This window comes from Odontesthes bonariensis, chromosome 23 (genome assembly GCF_027942865.1).
Source record: "Odontesthes bonariensis isolate fOdoBon6 chromosome 23, fOdoBon6.hap1, whole genome shotgun sequence".
Classification (NCBI taxonomy): Eukaryota; Metazoa; Chordata; class Actinopteri; order Atheriniformes; family Atherinopsidae; genus Odontesthes; species Odontesthes bonariensis.
Genome location: NC_134528.1, coordinates 7,388,356 through 7,415,328, shown reverse-complemented (window position 1 = coordinate 7,415,328; position 26,973 = coordinate 7,388,356). Strand labels below are relative to the sequence as shown.

The 26,973-nt window shown below is 41.2% G+C and overlaps 2 protein-coding genes across 2 annotated transcripts in view; both read right to left on the bottom strand.

Moving 5' to 3' along the window:
- Positions 1–26,973, bottom strand: part of cdc42ep4b (CDC42 effector protein (Rho GTPase binding) 4b) — a 204,635-nt gene that overhangs the window by 151,234 nt on the left and 26,428 nt on the right. The gene's annotated exons all lie outside the window — the stretch shown is intronic.
- On the bottom strand, positions 1,502–6,432 carry tekt3 (tektin 3). Its single transcript, XM_075457781.1, has 7 exons — positions 5,862–6,432; positions 5,169–5,252; positions 5,003–5,073; positions 4,757–4,900; positions 3,724–3,946; positions 2,665–2,819; positions 1,502–1,718 (listed from the first exon to the last, which is right to left on the bottom strand). The coding sequence occupies exons 1-7, from the start codon at positions 6,429–6,431 to the stop codon at positions 1,502–1,504; spliced, it is 1,464 nt and encodes a 487-aa protein (XP_075313896.1). The 5' UTR covers position 6,432.

The following is a 26,973-nucleotide window of genomic DNA, read 5'->3' as shown; positions in this document are numbered from 1 at the left end:
ATCAGCAATGGTTACATGTGAATTAAAGCCATTTACCTACAGTAAAAGAGACAAAGTTAGTGTCAGGTTAAGGGTGTGGAGGGAGGACACGGATGCGGACTTTTCAAAAGAAGGTAAATTTATTAAACAAAAACAAAGTACCAACACAAAACGCGGCTGAGCCGGAAAAAACGTAGCTGTGGACAAAAACAAAACAAAGAACTTAACACGGCATGGATAAATACTTAGCTTGAAAGAACGACGTGGAACATGGTAGCATGGCATGGGTTTACCAACTTGACTTTCAACAAAGATCCGGCAAAACTGAAAAGGGAGGCAGGAAACTAAATAGGGAGTGAGAGTTATTGGGGAGTGAGTGCAGCTGAGGGAAAAAAACACAGGTGAAGTGAGTGAAACTGATAAACAGAGTGCAGGGAAACTAAAATGGCAAAAACTAAACATGGAGTGACACAAACATAACCTAAAACATGAAACTAAAAACGTGAGTCCATGGGTGTGACAGTTAGGACCTCTGAGAAGCCATAGGAGGATATATCCTCACCAAGCCAGTTGATGTGGTGCTGGTAACTGCAAGGTCGGTTTTTAGAAATGAAGGTGAATACTCATTCATCTTAGGAGGAAACTTATGAACGTAACCCAATAACTACTGGGACAGCTTCTTCCTCAGCAGGTCCGCAGCCAGTACACTTAAGTTTGTCTCTTTTAATTGGCCAATACATGAAAACATGAGTAAATTTAAAATTATGACTGATTAAGTTCCATCACACCTGACTCTTAAGCAACTTCAGAACAGCTTTCTTTACTTATATAGATGCTGTAAATCCATTACAAGTACAGTACTCTACAGTAAGACAAACCATTCTTTTAATCAGTTCTCGACATGTTATAAAGCTAAGCATTTTTATTCAGTTTATCCACACCAACTGATAAATCACCCCAAAGCATTATAAATCATTATCCAGCCAAACTTAGATTGTTAGTGATGTTTTTTTTTTTGACCAATAGGTTTCTTTTGTATGGAAAATACATACAAAACTCCAATTCCTATAATTGCAAGCATCATTTTTTAAACTCTTCTCTTTGAAGTCAGAAGCCTTCCTCTCCATCACTCTTATCTTAAGATCCCTCCACAGATTCTTTATTCAGGACATAAATGTGTTCTGGGCCACTCCAGAATGTCTTGTTGGAAGGCCAAATGCTGCCACGTTGTTCCCTCCAGATAGAAAATGTTATATCAGAAGGAACAGTTTCAAAGTCAAAGACACTTTGAACACTGCATTCTCAGAGGAAAAAGATCCAACAACCATACAAGTACAAATCCTTTTTCTTCAATTCCTATTCTAGCTCAATCTCTTGTCGTCATTTTTTCACATATCCTCCCCAAAGAAGCCCACTGGTCAAATAAAGATTCACTATAAATCAAATTGAACTTCTTTTATGAAATATGTTGATCTTAACTGTGTATAATGGCCTTCTGAGGCTCTGTTTTCAGAGGTCTGGTTTAGGTGTAGCCCACCAGACGGGGCATGCTGGGGAAGCTCTTGCGCATGGTCATGCACCTCTCCTGGTCCAAGAAGAGAGAGTTGGCTTTGATGGACAGGTCATGGTCCAGGGTAACTTTGGTCTTCACCAGAGTCTGCAGAGTGTTCTCCGCCTCCATCAGCCTCTCCTGAAGTTTATGGATGGTATCCTCAATCTCCCTTACCTCACCCACCAGTCTGAACAATCGAAGACAAAGAGAAGCAGCTTACTGTTGATTCCTTTCACTCTGCTAGAAGAATTGCAACGCGCTTATGAGTCACTGGATAAGTGTAACGTAGGTTTCTGAGCAGGTGAAACTGTTTTTTGCTTGACATGGAATTGAATTAACATAGTTATTCAGTTTGGAAATGTTAGTCTTGTCCACAAACGAGTGCATAGAATTGTACCTAGAAATAGTTTTTTCATCAAAGAATATATTCTTAACCACTTTTGTCAAAGTCCAACCTCCTGCATTCAAACTGATTTTTCTTCTCATATATAAGTGTTAGCTTCAACAGTTATTCTCTCATAGCTTTTAGGGAAAATGTGTCAAAAAGAACAATATATTTATGGACACCTGTTTTATTATAGCATCACAGTCTCACATCAACATGTGTATGGGCGGTGGTAGTTGCACAGTCTGCATACAGGACTTTCACTAAGTTGACCTGGGTTCATGCCCCATCTGGGAGTGTTATCCGTCAATCAGAATTTATTTTGCTTACCTCATGCTGCTCAGGGTTAGGGACTGCTATGCCGCTTTGTATTTTCATTTACTTTTCATCTACTGTACATTTCTGTCGCTGAATATTGGTAGTCAAAACCGAAAGAACTGTTTTGAAGTTAAGCACTGGCTCCGAAACGGCAGTGGAACTAGTTAGGTGGTTAAAACCCCCCAGAATGAAACTGAGCTGTATGCTGTTGGGAATGCGTCTGTGTTGTCTCTGCAAGTCTCTTTGACATCCTCTCATAACTAACTTCATTGACAGGTGGGTCAGTCACAAACTTCAGTAACTCTCTACAATTTAGAAAACCTCTCAGATAAGAAGCGAAACATCTTCAAGAACCAGAAAAAAACAAGTCCATTTGCCCTCTATTTGAGCTGTTAAAGTTATCAGAGCGGAGACTGGGCCGACCAACTACCTGTGGTATGGGTTGTCCCTACAGAGTTCTACGTTAGGCCTGCGAGTCCTCTCCTCCAGTCGAGTCTGGGCCACTTTCAGTGGGCACTCCTTGTCTCTGATGGCTTTTTTCAGTGACTCAATCAGCATCTCAGTTTGGAACATCTCCTGCAGAGTCTAGTTGAAAAAAAGGCAAAAGAAATGGCTGTACTTAAGCAGTTTCTAAGTCCAACAGCTGTTTGTCTCAATCTTGCAGATAACTTGTTAACTATGTACTGTAGATCCCGAAAGCAGGAAAAGCTTAAAGGATGCAGAGAAGGGTGAAAATCTTTTTAGAAGTAAAAAATAGTACACAGCAGATTTCAGATCAGCTGAACACTGTGCTGCTCAGTGGCCTCCTCTGCCCAAACCCTTTTGATGTAATTTAATTCCAGTTAAACACTACTTCTTACTGCTGACAGGGACATAAGTTTATTAAAGACGGTGTGTCTCATATCAATGCTGCTGCCAGTGTTCAAGGCACCAAATGGATGACTCGGACTGTAAATCTCGTTGATTACGAGAGAACAACAGGATCTAGTGTAGAAAATAGTGCAAGCAATGGGCAGTCTATTATCATTACTTTCTTTTGGCATAACTGTTTTTCAGCATGTATTTAAACCAAGACTACGTACAGGCCATATAGCAGATGGTAAAGATTCTACATCCCACCTTCTGCTCACTATTTTCGCAGATGATGCTCAGTACAGCATAGATACTGTTTTGATGAAAGTAAATAGAACAGCACAAACCCATGACCTCCTCCCAATACGTGGCAAATTTAGTTAACCAGAGGCTAAAATTGGGTGAATGAATTTGGTCTTTTATTGTAACAGATATCCATGTGAAACCTCTTTGAAACCAATTTTTTTTAAAGATAATCCATCTTTCATTGATAAATGACCATGGCACACAACTCTGATGAAAAATCTGAAAATAAGGAATAAAGTTTGTAGGATTGTAGGTCATGACATCACAGGTCAGGATAGTATAACAGTTTTTGTTACACCACCACGATAAGACTCATAAAGAAGAAGTTAACCTTAGCCAGGTGTGCCTGTAGGCTGTTCTTGGCATCAGCGGTTTCTGATATGCGGTTGGTGAAGGCAACGTTGGCGTTGTTGAACTGGTTCCACATCTCGTTGGATGTGGTGTTCAGCAAGATTTCTATCTCGTCTCTTAGCTTGTGGGAGGCAGCTCTTTCGCTCTGGGATTGCAGGATGTTGTCATCTGTGAACTTGGACCACGAGTCCGGTAGAGAGACGCTAACAAGAGGGAATAGAATTACCTCAAGGTACAGTATGTTAAGACAGTCCCTCTGTTTTGGATCATGCAGTATACGAAGAGGATTTTTTAAGATAATTTCCAGCTATTTTGACCAAATGACATCGTCTAGCCATTTGTTCTATCACTTTGACATCTGTCTAAACTTCTAGGTATAGCTCTTATTTTTACCCCTGTGATTGAAATGCTCCCTTATCAAAATGCTCCGTCTGCTCCTTCTGTGAGGCGTGCCAAACTATCCACAAATCAGATTTTATGTAAATGAGTTTCATTAAGATTAATCAAAAATAAGTGTCAAAAGTGTGTTTTGACTGTATAACTTTCTCCATGTTAAAAACAAGACGCACAAGATATATTTTCTCTTGATTTAATGTTTTGTCTTTTGTATCCAGCTCTAATGTATGTATTATCAAGTAAGCCATCATTCTCAACTGCACTGGAAGGTCATATATTTTCAGTGATAGATGATATTTGTGTCTTCATCTTGTTTGTTATTCTTGTTTGTCTTAGCTATACCATCTGTAGATTCCAGATTAGTTTCACTCTGCCATCTCATCATATCACAAGGGTAGTTAATCAGATTTGTCTTGCTTGACATTGCATATCAAATGTTTTTAGAATAGAATATTTCAGATTAGCTTTATATTAGGTTGGGGCAGTAATGCTGTTTAAGCTAGTTTCATCGCTAGTCCCTAAACAGTGTTCCAACTTAATTTCAACAAATGCAAAAAATTGTTAGCAGCAATGTGATTTCATTCGATTAAACAGTTACTACTTAAACATATACTCACGAATGGTCTATTCTGTCAATCCCTCTGTAGTAGCCGATACCATCTGATGTGTTCCTCAAATGGTGACACCTGTCATCTATCCTCTGCGCTGTCACTTTGTCACTGATGTCTTTTTCCAACTCATGCTGGGCTGCTCGGTTTGACCTATGAACCCCCCCCCCCCAAGAAAAGATCAATACACTTTTCAACTTAGTCATTTGATAGAATATTGTATTTAGAAATCCGTACTTCATTTTTAAGACTTACGCCAGCTGCGCGATGGCTTTGTCCAGATGGCGCCTCATCCTCTCCTGACATGACTTTATAACTTCTACTTCCTTGTTTTATCACATGAAGAAAGCATGTGATAACTTGGATTTCTGCACTCAGGTTGGCATGAGAAGTAAAACTTTCACTCCTGCAGTACACTTACCTTTATTAGGTCTTTTTCTACATCATCATGGACCAAATCGATGGACATCCGCTTCTCTCTGTGGTACAAACACTCTTGAGACACCTATTGATGAAATAATAGTGACAGACTAGTTAAGATGATTGTGTTTAATTAGGAGTCACTCAATATCCAACATGCTCAATATTCAAAATTTCTTGCGACACTTACACAGGCGAGGAACCATTTGAGGAGATCGTATAAAAGTATACTATGTATACTATGTAAAGTATACTAATGTCCCTGTATGCGTTTATGTTGAAATGTGTCGGGGCATACTCCAGTTTCAGTTGCCTGGAGAAGCCTCTAAGAAAGCTTCCTGCCACATGATATTAGGCCAGCAAGGTGTTCATGTCATCAGATCTTCAGCCAGATCAAGTTGATGCACCCTGGGTGACACCAATGACCACAGGTGCTCCAGCAGGGTACTAAGGTGACTTCATAAAGAGTTTGACCCAGTAAAAGCTCTAATGCATTCTAAAAAGATAATGTTGCAACAACAAAATGGGGAACCATAGAACTCTGAGACTTGACATACATGTGAATGATGAATGTGAATATTTCCTGCAAAATCCTTAACCCTAACTCTATACCTCAAGAAAGCAAAAATATACCAGAAAACAAATATTCATGGTAGCAAACACTTTGAATATACTCATTACATTTGTTCCTCACCTGAAGGGGCCCCTCAGTCTCAGCCAAGGCCCTCTCCAGCCTCCTCCTAACCTCACTAAGAGCCGATATTTCCGTTACCATGTTGTCAATTTCATGGCTCAGCTCAGACTTCCAGAAGACGATGTCGTTGACCCTCTCGGCAATGTTTTTGCTAGTATGCTCTTGAGTGCGTCTGGTGAGCTGCTCCTTATCCTGCATCAACCTGATGGTGTCTTTCCTCAGTCGCTCTGCACTTTTACGGGAAGACTCAGACTCTCGGTAGTTATTGTGATTGGACTTGTACCAGTCGTCAGGGGTATACCGGGTGGTCAGTGCACTCCTGTTGGAGGGGTAGAACGCGGTCTTGGCTCGAACCAGATCGAAATTGTCTCGTTGTATCGAAGAGGGGGATGGAACAGTGCTGCTGCTCTTGTAATAGCTGTTGGTTCTCCACATATTGGCACTGGGATTCATGGCCATGGCTGGCTGGGTGTTGCGATAGCTGGATGCCATAGTGGAAATGGCAGGGAGGAAGTGACTGGTTTTTGGCCGAGCATAAGTGGTTGTCAGAGTGGATCCAATCAGCTCCATTTTTGATTTACCTCAGAGTCTCACTGCTTTCTTTAGTCCAAATGAAATAAAAAGAAACATTTTACTCCAGTTGCAATATTTACAGCAGCCCATATGAGAAAAACCCATATATGCTATTATATTTTTACCCATTGAGGACATTTAGATAAGTGGATCTTGAGTTTAAGATGATATTGAAAAGTTCACACTTCCAGGTTAATAAAGCATACTAATATTAAGGGTGTGTAAAATAATCAAAATTAAATTAACACAAATAAATGACTTACCACACTGAGAGCTTGTCCTTTGTTTAAGTTCCTTGTGAGTGGATACCTCTCAGCAGTGTTTACCTGAGAATGAGCCCAAGAACACAGTAAAGGTGAACTGACATGCATAATAGATAAACAAGTTTGCAAGTCATTCATTCAACCAGCCAATGGTGTTGCACTGTCCTGGACTGCATGAGCTGTCCAAGATTACTGTTGACACAGAAGCAGTTGCTATAGGTTACTGCAACACCGTGCCAATGATTTTCAGATTAATGACGACCAGGTGCTTTTTTTTGTTGTACTGTTGAAACATTGGTATTACAAAATGTCAATGCGTTATGAATAAGATGTTTGTGCTTGTAAATGTCTTTTTTATTACATGTGAATTTGTTGATACACTTTTTTATGGCTCCACATTTTATTAAGATCATTTTTAGTGCAGTAGAAACTAAAATAATTGAAATTCTGTTTTGTCAATCCTGTAAATTTGTGTATATGTTCACCAAACATGAGGCTGCTTTCCTTATCATTGTTTTCCTCAATAGATGTCCTTAAAACATCCCTCAATGGAGCATGAATTTGAAATATAATTTTGTGTTTAAATTTCTATTTCAGTCAGGCAATTTATCTTAAAAAATCCTTCTCAAAAGGTAAGAAATCTGAGCTTTGTCTGTGAATTACTGGAGTTTAGTTGGCCTCCAAATCGCATCAGGTAGCTCGCTGTCACCCTGAGAACCAGGCTCTTTGTATGGATTACAGTCTCCTGTTTAAAGATTCATGTCATAGGAAGAGTGTACAGAAACCCCTGTAGCACAGAATAATAATCTGTGTTGTGTTACGTACCACTGCAAACGAGGATCATTTACACTAATCAGTTCTGAGGGGGTAGGGCTGGACAGATGATATCCTAGTTTCCACGACACAGGCATGCAACGCTGTTGTCAGGAGTTACTCCGTTGGTTGTTCTTTATCACTGAACTGTGTATATGTATGTATGAATACATATATATATATACTCTCTCTTTAAATATATATATATATATATATATATATATATATATATATATATATATATATATATATATATATACATATATATATATATATATATATATATATACATATATATATATATATATATATGTGTCCATCTGTCCAGTCCTACCCCCTCAGAATATAATGAAAGGTACTACCTCCAGTAGGAGTTCTTAGGCAAGACCCCCTTACCCTACCTGCCTACCTGTAAGTCGCTTTGGATAAAAGCGTCTGCCAAATGCATAAACTTAAACATATTCTGCAACATGAACAGGACACTATGAGCCTTCATCAAGAAGTCATGGGGCTGTGAAAGACAACCCCTGAGGCCAATGACTCATCTTATCTGACATAAACTCACACAAACAGTAAAATCTTGTACACTAAACATCCAAAAATGCTAAAAACAAGACACCATAAGGGTTGTGTGTTAGCCTGAGGGTTCACTGTGGGTGTCCTCTGTATCCAGTGTTTAACAGTTCAGGGCTTAGCAGCAGTTTGAAAATGGCACACTTTTTTGCAGCTCATGATCAGGCTACTATTGTCATGAACATGGAGGTTTGGATATATGTTTGACTCCGCCCGTGTGGGCCGTAGCATCACTTAACATGGCTATGTTGCAGATGGCCGCCCCGCATGCCACCGCTCCCCTGACCTCAGCCACTATAAATAAGCTCCAGAAAAGCACAAAAAAACAGCGCTCGTATGAAATTCCTCCACTGGTTGGAGAGTGTCCGCTGGAAAAGTGTTTCCTTCTCGTTCTCTCCAAAGGCCTCGGAACATTACAGGAGCCTATATATACTCCAAGCTCTCTGGCTCCTGACAGTTTGTTGTGAATTACTGCATGGTACAGATGTCTGAGGGAGCAAGCAGGCTGTCCACTCCACTTAGAGCACAGTGACACCGATGGGAAGACTGCAGTGTCCAAAGGAATTACTACTCCTGAAAAAGAGTTTTTAAATTGAATGTTGGCCTGAAAGTCACTAGAGCCAATTTCCTTTTGTGGTTTTTTTTAAATGAAAACATAAAAATGAGAGTATTATAATTTCAGTAATTCAAGTCATGCGGTTTGGAAGGCATGCTGGGCTTGTGGAGTTATCTCATTTTGGCTTGGATAAGACATGAGAATGTTCATGATTGGACAGGAAAGACTAAATAAATTAACTCCATTCTCAGGTGATGATGATTTGTTTTTTTTTCCTTGGTCATATAGATATTAAAGTTCTAAATACTAAATACATCCAGTGTGCCTCACATTTAAACATACAATATCTTCAAAATCACTATTTTAAGATGAACAGTTCAGGCCATCTCCATCAAATCTCAGGCAGCCTCCTCTTTGTCCCACATCTACATTACGTACTGCCAAATCAGCATACGTAACTAAGTTACATGATACTGTTAACAACAGAGTGGTGTTTTCTTAATATACGAATTACAGTTAGACAGGCTTCTCCTCCCATTTAAAAGCTTCTGCTGTGCTGTCTGTAACAGTAGAGAACTACTCCAGGAGTTGCTGTACTTCCAGCGCTCTGGTCAGAGCACACCTTCCTCTTTTTGAGTGATTATCAGTACTCCCAGCAGGCTTTGCTTGCTCTGACAGTTAAACTGACAAACCAGACTTCCAGCTCTTGTTTGATCAGTGCTTGACTATAGAGGCCATTATTATGACGGCGTCAGTTTCCTCTCATGAATTGTAAATGGAGTTATCAGTGAGGGGGGTGGCCACACCTGGAACATAACACAGGAGAGGAAATGAACCGTTAAATCTGACGACAGAATTAGAGATCCCCCGCTGAGGTGATGGAGCATCCAGATGGAAAAATCACAGGAGCCACCTTGGGTCATCTTGGGTCATCAGCAGTTGTCTGTTCATGGCTGCTATTTGTTCTTGCTCTTTACTAAGTGTGGCTTAAAAATGTTCTTTTTGTTTAATAATAAGAACAATTTTTTGGCAAATAGTTTAATTCTCAGACCTATGTAGTATACTGCATGTGTGTCGTAATGCTTCAAAACAAAGTACAGTGCCAGTGTTTATGGTAATGAAGAAACCTGTCACCCACTCACCCAACAGTATATCTTACTGATGTGCTTTTAATAGTCTCTAAAGAACGATGGAGCTGTGTCATACAGAGGAATGAGATATTGAGTATCAGCGGATGAGTTTTTCAAATAGAGCTAAATCCATGTATGTGTGTACATATATTAGAATGTATAGTTCATGATGAAGCAGTATGAAGCCATTAAGATACTTGCATGCCATGTGCATGTCTGTGTGGTGTTGCATGCATGGTATTTGTACTTGATTGTCTGTAAGTTTTGTGGAATAGCCCCTAAGGCACAGAGTGCTCTGCGGGCTCCATTATATTACCTGCACAAAGCAGGCAAATGGATGTTGTAGGCTATTAGATACTCAGGCAGAGGTAGCAGAGATCGACAGACAGTCAGGCAACAGAGAATGCTTGAATTGATGTTGCCATATACAGTAACAACACACTTTCTTAAAGTTTTTTTTTAATTCGTTTTGGTCTTTGCATTTCTTGTTTGAAATTGTCCACGGAGCCATTCAGTATTTGGATGCTGGGCTGCTAGTGTTTAAGTCAAATTCTACTTCTTCAACACTTTCCACTCGTCATTTCAGGTAACTAGCACCATCCCAGATTCTTTTGAATGTTCAGGTCAGTGTTTGTTGCTGGATTTGATAGAGTAGCATCAGTTTTATTTGCAACATGAACTTGTGTGTAGCTGACGTGTCGGTGCAGGGGAGGTCAATGCATGTCTGACAGGACAGGCAAGGGGTGGATGGACTTTGGCCCACTCTGTGATCAAGGCTCCCAGACGCAGACTTCCAGAGTAGGACGCGAGGCCATGAATGCAGAGCTTTGTCCAGTCCATTGTCATCACATTCCACTGGAGCCACACTGTGGCGTGCAGCAGAGCGGAGGAGAGAGTATGCCAGGGCAGGACAGGGCAGGACAGGGCAGGACAGGGCAGGACAGAGAGGGGAGGCTCGCAGAGGATAAACAGACTCTCTGCCTGTCATATTGTCATAAAACATGAAGATGCTTGTGGTTCTGTGCATATAGTCTGCTCTATACATGGTACAGTTTAGGGTACTCAGTTTGTACTAACTGGCCCAATTTATTCACACAATCAGTGTATGAAATCTCTTTCTGTGAAGCTTTTTGTCTCATCATTTTCAGCAGGACAGCACCTCTGCTGGTCAGCCACAATGAAGTGTGCTTCTAACTTGGAAAGCAATGAGGACCGCTGTAATGGGTGCTTCATGTTTTGAATCTCTCGCTGTGTTGGAAAATATGAGTCATCTGCATCTTATGGCAGCAGCCTGTCTCAACTGCACACAGAGGCGGAATGATGCTTTTAATTAACACCTTTGCTGATGTGCAACCTTTAACGCAGCTCTTGCATCTATAAACTGGGTTAAACAGTGTGCTTTAAGGTAACAATCGGACAAGTGGTTGTAATTCTAGTTATTTTTGGCTAAATGTGTGTCAAAAAGGGGAAAGAAGCCTAATGTTTCCATGCTGACTCAGGAGTTGAATTATTCCCCCTCGGCATGTGTTTTTCTCGAACACTCAGATCACCTCCCCAAATTAGGAAAAAAGCAGCTCATGCTTGTCATGTAGGCATGATAGAAAGGAAATATGAATGTTGGAAATCTCAGATGACTTTAGAGTGACTCACAATCATGGAACTAATGGTCAGAGGGAGTATCTTGTGCTTTAATGAGTGACAAAGAACTCGGCATTTCTCAGGCTGGTGTCACATAGGAGTGAGAGTGTGAGATGTTAAGCATGTGGCCAGCTGGTGTGCAAACTGCATGATGCATCAGTCCTTTTGCCAAGAGGACAACAAAAAGACAGAAAGGAATTGAGGAAGTTCCTGGCTGCATCTTAAATTCAGAGTTGCCTTTTATTTCTGTATTCCTCCACATTTCATTTCCTTCAGTCACTCACTTTTAAGATCTTCCATTTACTACAGTTCTATTTGTGGCCTTTTCGTGGCCTGTGTCCCATGCGCAAAGAGGTGCCTCTCAGTGTTGATGGGAGACTGTGCACAGCTGGGAAAAATGGTTGGAAGGGGAACTGGGTCTCCTGGGCTCTGATTCTGTATCTGCCACTCAAACAGCCCCCCCCTTCTGTGGCATAATTGTTCATACAAAGGTTTTGGTAATGCTTTCATTTAAAAACTATGGATAGAAACCTAATATTTACTTGTGTATATTAAATGCAGTTTCAATATAAATTTGAACCCACTGCAGGCAGAGTTTGAGAGCTGAAACAGGTGCACAGGAGAGTGCATAACTTTTGTGGGAATTTTTAAAGAGGCCATATTTTATGCTCCTATATGCTGATAATTTTTTCTGAATGTCTACTAGAAGAGAATTTATGTGCTGAAGCGTGTATACAACCCATTCTATTCCTCATACTGTACATCGCTGCAGCACCTCTTGGTCCAAAATGGAGGAATGCAAGACAACTGTTCATTCCTCTTCTGAAATCTTCAGATTTCTTCAGAGTATCAGCAAGGCAGACATTATACTAAATGTATTTAATTGTAACATCATTAGGTAAAAGAAGAAAAGTCTCAACTCCGAACTAGGTACTTCAGGCAGTTCGGAAGCGGTTCATCTTGGGGATTTTTGTACGAATGTACAAAAACCTATATAGCACATAAAGAAAGGGGAAAAACAGAAAGCTATGACACAAGCTCTAGAGTAGACATGCACTCAATATATACACAGCTGTGACCACACAATTCCCTGGTTGTACGTTCTCTTTGCGTACTGCTAAAAGTCATCAGTGCATCGTGTAAGATATGGGGTGAATCCAAAGGCATGTACTCATGTTGGGCTGAGGATCGTGCACTGTTGCAGTGAAAACCCGCTGCTAGTTTTAATTACACTCGGAGGATTGTTCTTAAAGAGTGTTTCTGGTTCGAATCCTGTCTGGGGCCTTTCTGTGTGGAGTTTGCATGTTCTCCCTGTATATGCGTGGGTTCTCTGCGGGTACTCCGGCTTCCTCCCACTGCCAAAAAACATGCATGTTAGGTTGACTGGGGACTCTAAATTGACCCTATGGGTGAGTGTGAGCATCATTGGTGGGTTTTTTTTTCAGTTGAAGCATGTTATAATCTTATATGCGTACTGACCCTGAATTCTTTTCTTATCGCTCACTCGTGCCAAACAAAAGGCCAAGGAAGAATCAGATTCACCACTACAAGGCGGAGAAAGACATTTTAAACCATGGCTTTTTTGTTCAGAGGCATTTTCCAACCTCTGCTCTCCCTCACCCTCTGAAATGCCAGAGGCATCTGGTTGACAGCTTCTTACAAGCTTTCAAATTGTTCCCCTTGTCCTAAATTTGGACTGAAGTAGAATGCAGCTATTGTCAATGTGTTCAGCGAACTTCAGTGAAATTCTTCTCTGGCAGATTTACACTCGTAAATGTGATGAAGTGGGAAATCTTAGTTTTGCTGGACGAAATTTAGCCTTTCCCACCTTTTTTATTAGCAATGTACCATGGGATCACAATCAAACTGTGGGTCACAAACATGGCACACTTTCACTACGGGTGCCAAAACATAATAAATGGAGTCGGCATGTGGTTCCCAATATGGGCACCACACAGAGAGCTGATCTGTAAAAATGTCTCAACAGAATTCCAAGCGGTTACTTTTTCAGCCTCATTCAAATCCCCGACTCCAATTATAATATTGTCTCTTTTTAGAGTCCATCCTCACTGTAATTATGTGTCTATTTTAGGATGTGTACATGCACATGATTCTATGTCAGGTGTATGTGCCACGTGACATGCCTTGAGTTAGCCCCTTTCATGGCTCTGGTGGATCTGTGGTAACCATAGTCTCATCTTATGGTTGCAGAAAAGACGGGTTGCAGCAGCTGGGAATGCACAATGAACCTTAATGGGAGGAGCTAAAGTCAGCAAAAGTGAGGTCAAAAGAAAGGTCAGACCTGTTACACTGGGTCCAGAAGTCAGTATCAGGGAATAAAGGAGACCTGCACCTATGCTGCTGCAGTATTGTGCAGAAAAACGCAACCTGAGGCTTTCTTCATTTTTCTTTCAGATGACCTGCTTTATGACATTTTTTTTTATTACACCCTCACATACTTTACATACAAGCTGAGCCCCAAACTGAAACTGAAGAATTTCTAATATCCCTTTTTATTCAGCAGTGCCAAACCATTTTCTCTGTTTCTCTTTGTTCTGCCTTGAATCGTCTGTGCGAGTGCTACCAATTCTCATGTAATTAAAACAAGCTGCTGTGGTAAACACACAGTTGTTGAACACAGTTTTGTTCATGCAGTGTTACAGGCGACCACCCAAGGCATTGTACCACACTACATGGTTGCTCCCAATCTGCGTGAGAAGCCAAAGGCTTTAGTGTTTTATGGCCTCGTTCCTCCTCATCCTCTCAGTTACACAGCATGGACATTAGATGCCTACATAATTGATCCTGGCCCAAGCTGCTGTCAGGATGAGAATTTGCTTATTGGAAAATATCATTAAACTCTACCCCAGACAGCTGCATACCGTCAAGCACAGCCATCATTCAGCTTTGTTAGTATTGTACATACATGGTACTCTTATATTGTCAAATGATGCCAATGGTTGATCGTATGCAAAAGTATTCATCCTGACTGACATTTGATGTGGTTTGTTGCAGTAAATCCTGGAATTCAAATGGTATTCAGGGAATTTATATTTGTATTATTTGATCAACTCATCATGCCAACCACTTTGAAAGTGCACAGCCAATTTCAACTGCAAGTCTCTTGGTGTTAGTCTCTATAAATGTGGACAATCTAACCACTGGTAATTTTGCCCAATCCTCAAAGCAAAGCTGCTCCAGCTCATTCAGGCTGGATGGGTTCTGTTAATCTTCAAGTCAGACCACAGATTTTCTAACTGATTTGAATTCCGGGCTTTGATGAGACCGTTTGAAATTATTTAAGGGTTTTCCACAAAACCACTTGTGTTTTGCTTTAGCAGTATGTGGGTGAACCTCTGTTACAGTCTCAATTCTCCGGAAGACTGAAACAGGTTTTTTTCTCAAGAATATGCCTGCATTTAATATCATCCATCATCAAGATCATATGACACTTAGATCGCCGAGAGGTGAACTTAATTGAACAACTCATGTGACTTCTAAAGCTAACTGGCTGCACCAAATATTAGTTACAAGATTCATAACAAAGGGGATTAATATATATGTAAATGCTAATTTTCAGTCATTTAGAGCAGAAGTCATACAGAAGCATTCAGCAAAAATCAGATGTTATTCAGCTTTTGAAGTATTTAGAGTTGTAGAATTTGTGTATTGTATCTCCTTTCTAGCTAGAGATACTGTATGAAACCGTTTTGACTGAAGTAGATTAATGATCCCAACATTGTAGTTTAAAGTGCTGCTAGCAGAGGGTAATGCCAGTCACTGACAAAGTATTCAAAGATAAGATAAGCAGGACTATGAGGAAAACCCTTGGAACAACTACCTAATTTGCTTGATCAGATTTTAGGAAGCAGACTGGAGAGTGTTTGGTTGGTATATGTTGGTCAAACATAGACTGAGGAGAGTGGATTTATAAAATGTTTCCAGTTCATAAACTGGTAACAGGATTCTAAAATGTATGATATATTTCACAGACTGACAGATTTTGTTGTAATTTTGGCTTTTCGGGAAAAGAATCGATGAACTGTAGCGAACCTGCATGTGTGCATGGAACAACAAAGGAAACGAAAAATGACTTTTGCTGATTCTGTACAGTGCTCATATGAAATATTTCTGTATAGCATCCATCATGCGCAGGAATATAAACAGCAGGAAGCTGCCCAGCTCACTGTTTTCATTTACCTCCCCATATAGATACACACACATACAAATGTATTTACAAATCACAGTGCCTCACTTAGTATCTGACTGTTCAGAAGCAGACAGAGGGGCTGAGTGGTCTGTGTACTCAGCAGTCCTGCTCTCAACTGGCTCTGAAACACAATCTCAGCAGCCACAAAGGAAATAAATCACATCATATTGTCTTGTCCTTAGAAGGCCTGCAGACTGGGGTACTGTTGCACAGCGATTTGCTTTCCTGGAGGCAGAGCTGCTGCACTGTTTATTTGGTGTAGTTTCGAAACCATGACTTCCTGCAACCCTGACTCCCATTGTGTAGTGGGCACAGAGGAGTCAGCATTGCAGCCCGGTGCCCCCTGTCTGCCACGACATACAAAGAGCGGCTATGTGTTGCATCCACAGTTAAACTGTCTCACCTATCCAAACTCCCTTGTGTCTGCCAGAAAATGTAGCCAGAGCTCTCCCACCTTGCAAATTGATATCATACCACCATAAAACTGACTGTGCGTGATTCTGCATAAAACCTACTTACAGCAAATCAGCATGTCAGTGCACAGTCATTTCTGCCTGCCCACACAGTCATTACACTTGAATGAAGCAGCTATTATGCAATGAAGATTTACAACATTTTTCTCCCTCCCCCTGTCTGCTCACCGAAATCCTGAAGGAGTGGCTTCTATGAACTTTAGGGGCAGGATGAGGCTGTAGGAGCTTTTCCGACCTTTTCCTCTCTGGAGGAACTGCTGGGATCAGGGAAGGAAACAGAGAGCAGAAGACAGCTGTGTGACAGACCTTGTGTTTTTGGAGGGAGAGGCAAAAAGTGGAAAGTAAGGGTGAAAATGTTGAGAGACGATAAGAGTGCGGCAGGATATGAGGTAAAGCGGCTGTGCCGAAGTGAACAAAAAGATTGCTAAAGAAATGTTGATCCTGTGAAGGAAATCAGTACATTTTATCCCATGACACATTATTCTGAGTTCTCACTTTTGTGAGGATATATGGAACATTGCACCTTTTGTTTAATGCAGTTTTTCAACCATTTTCAGCGTGACTTTTGTTATCTGAAGGTTTCGGCAGTAGACTTAATGTTATGTGGTAAAGGGAAAGGATTGCGAGGTACGAACATATAAGACAGACTCAGGTTGGATGGGAATTACCTGGATCTAATTAGCGGCACACAGGTCAACAGCTCACCCAACGGGACTACTTTCCCACAAAGACTCACATTGTTTTAAAACCCTGATTCACATGATGCTAATAAACATTCATGTTTGCAGTTGGAATTTCTCTGTTCCCTGGAATTAGATTATTTATCTGTTCTTTGGGAATCCACAGGAGTACAAGCTTGCATCTAATACTCTTGACTATAAATAAGATAAAAAGCAGCATCTCTTTATTTGCAGATGTTTTTAAAGTCTTCTCTATGGAAGAACATGGAATATGTGCCCCACATGTCAGTGATCTCTTGTAATCCTACAATGTCTTTCATCCAGTTAGGTAACAGTTAAATCATAAATGAACTTACTCCATCAGTTATTTCATGTTCTTGGCCTTCATTATATTGAACTTGTGACCCATACTTGCTGTTGCAGTTCAAATCAAGTTCAAAAGTATGTTTCCTCAGATCTAATTTAGTGACTCTATGGCCTGATACCGTAAATTCCACAACTGAGGATATGAACTGGAAAAAGGAAGTCACAAGGTTTCCATACACAGTGTGTTACTGACATGTCTTTCCTTATGTCGGCACAGTTATACACAGATGTGATGTTTCCTGGACTGTAGTTGAAGCTTTAGGAATTCAGCCAAAACTTTATTCGACGCTGCATCACCAATAATCTTTACATACAGTAGCGTTTCATACTTTTTCAATAATATTAGTCAAATGTGTCTAGTTCCTGCTTTATATGGACAGAAACCTAATATTTACTTGTGTATATTAAATGCAGTTTCAATATAAATTTGAACCCACTGCAGGCAGAGTTTGAGAGCTGAAACAGGTGCACAGGAGAGTGCATAACTTTTGTGTGAATTTTTAAAGAGTCCATATTATACGCACTTATATGCTGATAATCTTTTCTGACTGTCTACTAGAAGAGAATGTATGTGCTGAAGCGTATATACAACCCATTCTATTACTCATACTGTACATCGCTGCAGCACCTGGGCGGCCGTGGCTCAGTGGTTAGAGTCTGTCCAATAACCGGAAGGTTGGCGGTTCAATTCCCACTCTTGCCACTCAAAATAAAAAAAAAGAAGATTGGTGGAACTGATAGCTGGAGGGGTGTCAATCCACCTCCTTGTCACGGCTGAGGTGCCCTTGAGCAAGGCACCGTACCCCACATGCTCCCTGGGCGCTTCATGGCAGCCCACTGCTCCAGGTTGGCATCTGTCTCTGAGTGTGTGACCTGTGCATGTGTGTCAAACAGGTGCCAACCTGGATGGGTTAAAAGCAGAGGACACATTTCATGTGTATGCATGACAATAAATCTAATCTTAATCTCTATCGCCTTTGACTCTTATTGGTCCAAAATGGAGGAATGCAAGGTAACTGACAAAGCCTCTGAGAATTTTCCGATATACTTTACAACTTTGACTCTTTTTCTCCTGTTGTCCTTCTAAACCTTCTGTAGCTATGTTTTAGTGAAGAAACATAAGATGTTTGTCTTTACTGCTTTCCTTTGGCTCGAGGACTCTTACCTCAGCCTTTTAAGTAAAGCTTCATGGAACACTAATTATAGCAACACCTGAGGAGTTTATTAAGCAGGTTTTTAATGTGCTCATTCACATTTTCAGTGTCAGTTATCAAATTGCGATTCTTACTGTGCATTTGGCATTTAGGTCTACTCGATATCATGCTTGATATCAATACAAAACGTTGGTTAGTTCAGTTTATGTAGCACACAGGCCATATTTGAGAATGGCAGTGTCTCCAAAGTAAAAAGTTACCACGTATAATCTCAGTGATTCTGACATACCTGCCACCGCAAACTATATGCATAACAAATAGTTACTATTTTGATAGATGTTTTATACAATCAAAATCAAATCAAATCAAATCAAATCAAATTTATTTGTATAGCACATTTCATGTACAAAACAATTAAAAGTGCTTTACATAAAATAAAAGCAGGGAGTGGAAGAAGCATTAAAAATACATAAAAGAATATAAAGAGAAACAATTAAAATAATTTAAATTAATTTAAAAACAAGCAACAATCCAGATAAATTAAAGGATACCATATCTGACGTTCTTTCTAATAGGATTAAGATGACACTTTAGATCTTTGTCTTAAAAGACACTGATCTTTCAGAGCACTGTTCAATCACACCAAAGCATTCTACTTTGTGTTCTCTCTGTTCAAAAATAGTTTTGAAGTTTTGAAGCCTCAAGCTGTTGTGTGTCTTTTTATGAACTACTGCTAGACTAAAAATAATGGAGTGGATGTTTTATTTGAAACTGCAGACAGAAGAGTGGAAACTTTGAGCAGCCAAATCCGGATAATGTGTGTGTTTGTGTTTGAAATGAGAGAGGGAGCAGGAGCGAGCATGCGACAGGGAGAGTGGGCAGTTATTTTTCTGGACATGCTAAAGAGGAAGGTCTTGGCCTTGTGACCTGATATGTACTCACAGCGGTCAACAGTGCAGACACACCCAGTCCCTTCAAATTCTGCGACTGTTTCCACTAAAAAGTAAACATTACTCGTGCTGATTAGAATTAAATGATGAATTTCTCCATCTAATACATGATACCCGATGTTTTTAACTATCGGAGACCCCAAAATCTAGTTGTTAAGCTGTCTCTTTTCCTCTGATAGCTTTAGGAATGCCGCTTGCTTTTCATAGTGCCAGTTCTGGTAACACCCAAAGCATCTGAAGCACGCCAGGCTGGGTGGGCTTGCCATTTATAAATACACTCCTCTGAGCCCATCCAAAAAATCACTGTGAGGCTTTTACGGTCACGAGTTTCATTACTCAGATAATGTATACGGGTGCCACGTGTATTTGCATTTATCACGACTATATCGGTGCATGTGTCAGGCCAACCAGTCAACAAGATATCAGACGGGTCACAGCTACAGTAAGACCCACCTTGTTTCACGCTCCAATGTTGTGTATTTACGTCTAGTGAAAAACTATCCTGGATTTATGCTAATGCGCCTTACGTGCAGAGGCATCCCTCAGTTCTAGTTCAGGTTGTATTTATGCAGCCATGAGTCCAGGAAAATAATTGTCAAACCAGTTGTTCCTCCTGATGTTTTTTTTTTTTTTTTTTTTGTTCACAGCAACACTAAGAAGGATGCAAGACAACCTTTGGCCACAGCAGTGATGTAAGACCACCATTTTGGAGATACGGGTAAAAATATCGCTCAATTCATCCTTCATCAGGGACAGAGTGTACAGCCAGCTGTAGTCAATAATGCTATCATTGTGACAGAAATGCACATTCCATTCCCAGTGTATCACATACTGGACACTTGTTCAAGAGCCCGCTGCAAAAGTTTTCAAAGCACAAGGTATCCCTTTACCATCATTTTCTGATGCGCTGGAAACTGCTCCTGCTACCTGTAGCCATTTATCCTTCCACAGCTGTAATGCTGCATTTTGTTTACCTCAGAAGTCAGAAATAGGAATGACATCACACCTGAGTTGATCGTATTCCAGTTGGAAGGCAGAAAACCAGTAAGATTTGCTGAATGTTGTGCTCACTGACAGGGTCAGCTATTATTTTCAATACAAGCTGATGATAATGTACTCTCTATTTTGCTCACACAAATGACATAGTGATGTGTTCACGGAGAGAGGTTGGACAGTATTAATGTGTGTAACTGATTTAACAAGACACATGCTGAGACACATGCCTGTAAACTGTTTATTAATGCAGCTATCTATCACAACTTTTACGCACAAGGGAGATATTTTGGATTTTGAGGTTGGAAACCAACTTTTCGGGGGCATTCCAGCTGATTTTTCCTATACTGGGAATGTGGATATTCTGACCAATGGAACCCACCATAAAGGCTGAGTTATACTTCTTTTAACTGCCCTTGCGCTTGCGCGTATGTTAATGGATCGAGACGTTTATACTTCATTTTGCTTTGTCGGCGGTTGCGTGTGCTGCGTGGTGATTCACCGCCAGGACAGTAGGTGGAGTAGCGGTTTTTTTCAATGACAAGCCTACTACGATGAAAGGAAATTCACCGCCAGGAGCTCTTTGGCAAGTCTCTCTTCCATAGATTCATGCTTCTTCTTCTTCTTGTAAATAGCCGGTATTTTGTCAGATTTTCAACACCTTGGGGGTCTAAACGACTACTTTCTCGCCTGAAAATGTTTCAAATGTTGCTAAAGTTATATATTTACAGAGTTTAGCCTATAGCTTAAAGCTATAATGTGTAATATTTCACGGACAATGAATGTCTCCATGTCGCTCCACCATTTTAAAACTACGGGATTTGTAGAAGGACATGTCATCAGCTTCGCATTTTCCATTTCCACATGTCCTTCTACCCAGGCTCCGCCCTCGCAGTGACGCAACACCTTCGGCTCTGCTACACTTACTCAGGCCAACTGCTCATTCAGGTGGATTCGAGTTCCCGAAAAAATGGGAACTCCACCCACTTTGTCGGGAAGCAATCAACTTTGAGCAGCGCCAACCAAGGCGGGTTCAAGGTAGTGACGTGGTTGAACTGCCACTCAACCCATGGATTGTACACGGAAGCGCTTCATTCAATATCAACATGGAGCAGCATCAAGCTTTTGACATTGCTGTACATGCTGTAATGAAAGTGTTCGACGGGAGATTCTCGTTAAAAATCGAGCAAAGAACAGCCCTTGAATCGTTTCTTGACAGGAAAGACGTTTTCGCCTGGCTTGCTCCCTACTGGCTTTGGTAAGAGTTTAATCTACCAGTTAGCCCCGCTGGTAGCTAAATCATACGTCAGAGGAAAGAGTGGTGTGATTGGCTTAAGCTTAGGCACAGCCTTTTCTGGCCACAACCAGTAGCAACCCGAGGGAGGCGGGTTGACCAGGCCATTTCGAATCGTATTCGTTATGGTCTTGGTCAGACCAGAATCTCGAAGAGATTTGAAAGTCTATGTTAATCAGGCTAATGTCCTTCTACAAATCCCGTGGTTTTAAAATGGCGGAGCAACATGGAGTCATTCATTAGGGTGTAACACTCTTATGTACATTCGTATGCTGAATATAAAGAATATAAGAACACTGCACTTTTGTGATGGAGGTAATTAAAGGCGGGGTAGGGGATCTTTTTCTGGAACATTTTTTTACATATTGCTTGAAATACTCTTCACACCCCCATTGCAACCAATTAATTAAAAGTTTTGACACAAATATGAAAAGTTTTAGTGGCCTCTAGAACGTACAATCTAGCAATCTGCTCCCCCCCCCCCCCCCCCCCCTCCTTCTCCCTGTGCGCATACCCTGCTCCGTGAACGTCCAGAAGCTTGGCAGGAAGCTAAACTAGAGCCAGCTTGGCTAGCACCTAGCATTATTAAACGTATAGTTAGCATAAACTAAATACTAAATACGGCAACGATCGATGCTTGCTGAACAGCGCTCGTGCACCTTCGTGCTCGTTCATGTACTCTAGAGGCGTGCCTTCGGGGGAAAAGTGAAGAAAAGGGTTGGGACTTTTTACCTGTGTATTTTCAAAATGCAGCTTCGCTGGACTCAAAATCCAGGATCTCCTACCCTACCTTTAATAACGATTGAGGTAATACTTGTGAATGATAAGACTCAAATTTGTTAATAGACAACGTGAAATATTACACATTATGGCTTTAAGGGAAATCAGCTTTTCAGGCCGGCTGATTTCGGCTCGGGCAGGAGTGAAGTGCACTGTGTGTAAACGCTCTGCATACTGTCAGATCGATCAAGTAGTAGGCGGTTTCGAACACAGCCAGTGGCTTGCACTTGCGTCTTGCGTGAAGTTTAGAAAATTGAGGTGACACACGCAAGCACGCAAGGGGGGGCTTGCAACCGCGCAAGGGCTTGCATTGCGGCTTGCGTCTTGCGTTGCGTCTTGCGTTACCGACTATAAACCAGGCTTTAGCTGTTAATAACCCAGCACTCTCAAATGACTTTTGTCTGTCCCCATTTCATTTTGACTAAGGTGCTGAGACACTACATGGACTGCATAAGCAGGTAGAAGTTGTAGAGGGGCATAGACATCTGGCTCCCAAACCTAATGCTTGAATCCAACCTCAGCAGTACTGTTTTAATTTCCTTTTTTCATCTTTCAACTTCTTAGTTTTGACTCCCTTCTCTCTACTACTGCACTGCTTCATTACACATTAAGGTACATGGTTAAGGTTTGGAAAACATCATGGTTAAGCTTTAAAATACATAATAAAATACTTTCTGTTGTGGAAAGCTTTGCCGGTGTTTTCCTCAATGACATGGCAATGCTGGCCTTGACAGTAATATTTGCATGTTCTTTAATATCTGAGTGTTCTGGTCTGACCTTAGATGTTTTAAAAGCAGAAGGGAAAAGACCTTATAACAGCTGAGCAAACCACGGAGCCGGTTGGTTCCCCTGTCTTTTCTGAGGCGATTCGTGCACTTTACAGAAACCAAAAGAATATTTTAGCTCAGGAAAGAAATTGTTTTCATATGTTTTTGGTTTTTCCCTTTTTGAGCTGGATGATACATGTAGGGCCCATGTAAATAAACCCTTTCGCTAAAGTGAAGGTGTGGGATTCCACTGTGTGTGGTCCTCGTGCGGACTTCTTTGCTATTTCCACGCTTCGCACAAAAGTTCCTGGAACTGAGAAGGATTGGGATTGGTCGTCACTCTTGGAATTCTTCTGTGGTTTAACAAGCTCCTATATCTCCCCTTGTGTACACCACCAGATAAATCCAGTTAATCATTTGAACGCTGACATGCGTAAGTGTAATTGTGACCCTTTAATAGCAGTGCAGCCTCTGGACTTTTCAAGGAAGATGCAGTTTGGCAGCGAAAGCTTCACCCATCTGCACAAGACTGTCAAGCTTACCGCTCCGCTCCAACTTCCTGACTGTTACTGGTAACTTACAGGCTTCCACTGATGGAGCAAACTGTGAGAGGAGTCAGCCGTCTGCGGTACACGCTGTGCACAAGAGCCTGAGGTTTGTGATTGGCTGGCTTGATGGCCCGTTAATGTGCTGGTGGCTACAGCCACTGTCAGTCAACATGAAGCCAGCTGATTTGTTGAGTAAATGTTGGGACTTTGGACTGAGCCTGGAAATAATGTTCACAAGTAAGAAATACAAAAGACATCACAATCACACCTCACTGCCTTACACGAAAAACCTTTTAAGAATAATTGTATTACATCAGGGCAGTAAGTAGTTGTAGAGAAGGCAGAACCTTACTGAGAAAACAAAAGCTCAAGAAATGAAATTCTGACTGTGAGAGCTGGATGCAGTATATAGATGGCCTTGTTTTTCCTTTACATGAAATGACCTTTGGAGTGAATCAATTGAATAGCAGACGGGACCAAAACTCAAATGCAGAGCTCCAGAATACACGTAACAGATGTTAGATTAACCAGTGAGGCTCAGGAATTTCATTATGTTTTTTTTTATTTAGTGTCTACAGTGTAATGATGGTGAAATGAGTGGGTGGCCTTTTTTTGGCTGTTTGTGTAGCAATTTGATTTAGTGTACAATGTACACAGTGCACGATGTCTCACTTAAATCTTTATTCTGGCGACAACCTGTCTCACACACCATTTAAAGTCCTTGTGCAACGGATAAGAACATTTCATCATTGCATATTTGTGTTTCTGCAGAAAATGACGGGCTTTTTATTTTTTCTTTATAAAAAGGCTTTTTATTTGATCATTTTTGTCCCAGAACCGTGACAACCGTGAAGGTTTTTGCTGACGTATTGTCTCGGGTGTCATGACTCATTAACAAATAAGGAACACTGGATGCGAGATGAGGAGTGGCGGCAGTGATGCCGTCAAGCTCTTCATGCTAAAATCCTGGAGCTTTGACCAAAACCGTTGGAACACCTCCTCAGGATACATTTACACCCACATCTGGCAAAAAATAAACACTAGAAGCAAATGGGAGGTGCAGATGATGGAGTGGTGCGAAGAGTCCGTTTCCTCCTCTGGTTTTATTGTGAAATCCCTTCCACCCAACCTTTTCATTCAGAGAGAGAATGCAGAGGCACGCCTGCATTTTCTGTAAATATCTTAGTCTCCTCTCCACCAACTCCTCCCACAGCACTTTCGGAGCCGGCCACTCCACCCTCCAGAACCTCCAGCCCTTCCTCCTCCAAGCCTACTCACGGGGAAGGAAGCTGACCCTCTCCACCCTGTAAGAGGTGAAATCCCAGAGAGGGCAAGAGAAGGGTGTCAGCCTGAACTTTTCAATTGACAGCAGGAAATTTACAGGAATGATATGGTTGTTTTTCAACAGTAACAAGCAGGATGCGTAATGTCAGAGTGGTGTTAAGAAGCTGCGGCATGTCAGGGTTCTGCAACCTCACATGTTGTAAAAAGTCTTTGTTTTTAACAGTACCTCTCCGCAACAGATCTCCTTCTACATTAAAGGTCAATTTGAACTAAAGAAACATATTTTGCCCCCCCCCCCCCACACGCACACACACACACACACACACAAATAAAACACTTTCAACAACAAATAACCAAGCCATTTGAAAAGAAAAGAAGAAATACCTCTGCTTTAACCTGTTTGAGACAAAAAGCCTTTACATTAGAATATTTACTTAAACCAGAGCCAAAGACAGCCTTTGACATACCAGCTCACACCACATAACCAATTGCCTTTAAAGGGGCACTAGGTAGCATTTTCACCTAAAATTATAGCCTTCAGGAGTTTAACAAAGGTTAAACAAGTCAATAGTAAGCGAATGAAGCCTGTCTCGCTCCCAACAGGGGTCTGTATGCTGAAAATCCCATATGTAACTTCGGCAGGAGCGACCCGCTTCTGAAGTGTCGTGATGTGCGAGAAGAGTCGTTTGTGTTTACGGCACTTAGCTAGGTACTGTATGCTAGCTGTAGTTGTAGCTATGTGTTCGCTTGCGTTGAAGAGCCAACACCAAGCGTTTCCTATTCTGCCTTTCACAGACTGAATATGAAACGTTCGATGTTGGCACTTCCCATCTTTGTGAAATTTCTCCAAGCGTGATCTTGTTCATCTACCATAGTGACCTGCGTTTTAGATCGTAAAGAGACAGGTGATGACGGTGCTCTAATTCCCCCCTGAGTTCGAGACGTAGCCTAGCTTCAGAAATACACGGACTGACCTGATTAGAATAAGAATAGCGTTTTGATCCGAACAAGAATTGTTATCTACAAATGAAAATTGATTAATTTGTGATTATAATCGGAATAGTGTAGAGCTAGTCTGCGTTTATTGCGGCGTGTGTTGGTAGTGCCTGCGCGCATCTGTCTAAGATGTAACTTTTGTAAGTGTCTGCTAATACAAAGGAATCACTCCACGAATACACCATGATGAGGGAAGAATCCCATTCAAGATCAGCAACAGTCCATCCATACATCCATTATCTGCCGCTTGTCCGGGGATCGGGTCGCGGGGACAGCAGCCTGAGCAGAGAAACCCAGACGAGCTGTCCCCGACCACTTCCTCCAGCAACAGGATTATAGCATATTATCTTGAGTTCTCTCTTCAGAAAATCTCTGATTATAGTATCTTACGTGGGCAGTCTACACTTGTGAATCAGAACTGCACTGACTAAATAACACAATGGCAGCATTCGCCACGATGGTTAGTTAGTGGGTGTGTACAGGTGGGCATTTTTACGACAGTGTAGAATTTCAGTTTGACCAATAGAGATCGCTATACTGCCGCTAAACTACCTTGTATCCCTTTAATATGATCACATCCAGCACAACTGCACACATTCCAGAGAAGTCCAATATTCAAGGCCAAATTGTACATTGAGACACATTAATCCTCAGCAAAAACGCTCATCATATCTGTGACTTTATAAGGAGGCTCATTTCTTTTGGAATGTAACAGTCGTTGTTTGTCCAACCCCAGTTCCAATGAAAGTGGTTCTGTTGTTTGAAACAACAGGATTTTGGATTTGTTTAAAGCCTATTCCTAATTGGAAATAGTACATTGATACCGTATCAAATCTTGAAAAATATACCCAGATTTAGAAACTGACACCTTTAGGAACAGACGAGACAGAGTCTTGCTTACTGCTGTGTTCAATCAGAACACTTTTAAAGCATTCAGAAACTGAGGAGACTTCTGCTTTAGTTTGGAAAGTGAAACCCCATTCTTCATATGGAATTTCAGTGACCAACAGTGCTGTGCCTTCTGCGTTGTACTTTTTGTTTCACAGTGCACCAAACCACCGCAGTGGTGGC

What these genes read in the sequence shown, in the direction of transcription:
- tekt3 (XM_075457781.1), bottom strand. Translation starts at nt 6,431, where the DNA reads ATGGAGCTGATTGGATCCACTCTGACAACCACTTATGCTCGGCCAAAA. An exon ending in AGACTGAGGGGCCCCTTCAG is followed by an intron (nt 5,253 to 5,861) that starts GTGAGGAACAAA and finishes TTTCATCAATAG; the next exon opens with GTGTCTCAAGAGTGTTTGTA. An exon ending in TAGAAAAAGACCTAATAAAG is followed by an intron (nt 5,074 to 5,168) that starts GTAAGTGTACTG and finishes TGATAAAACAAG; the next exon opens with GAAGTAGAAGTTATAAAGTC.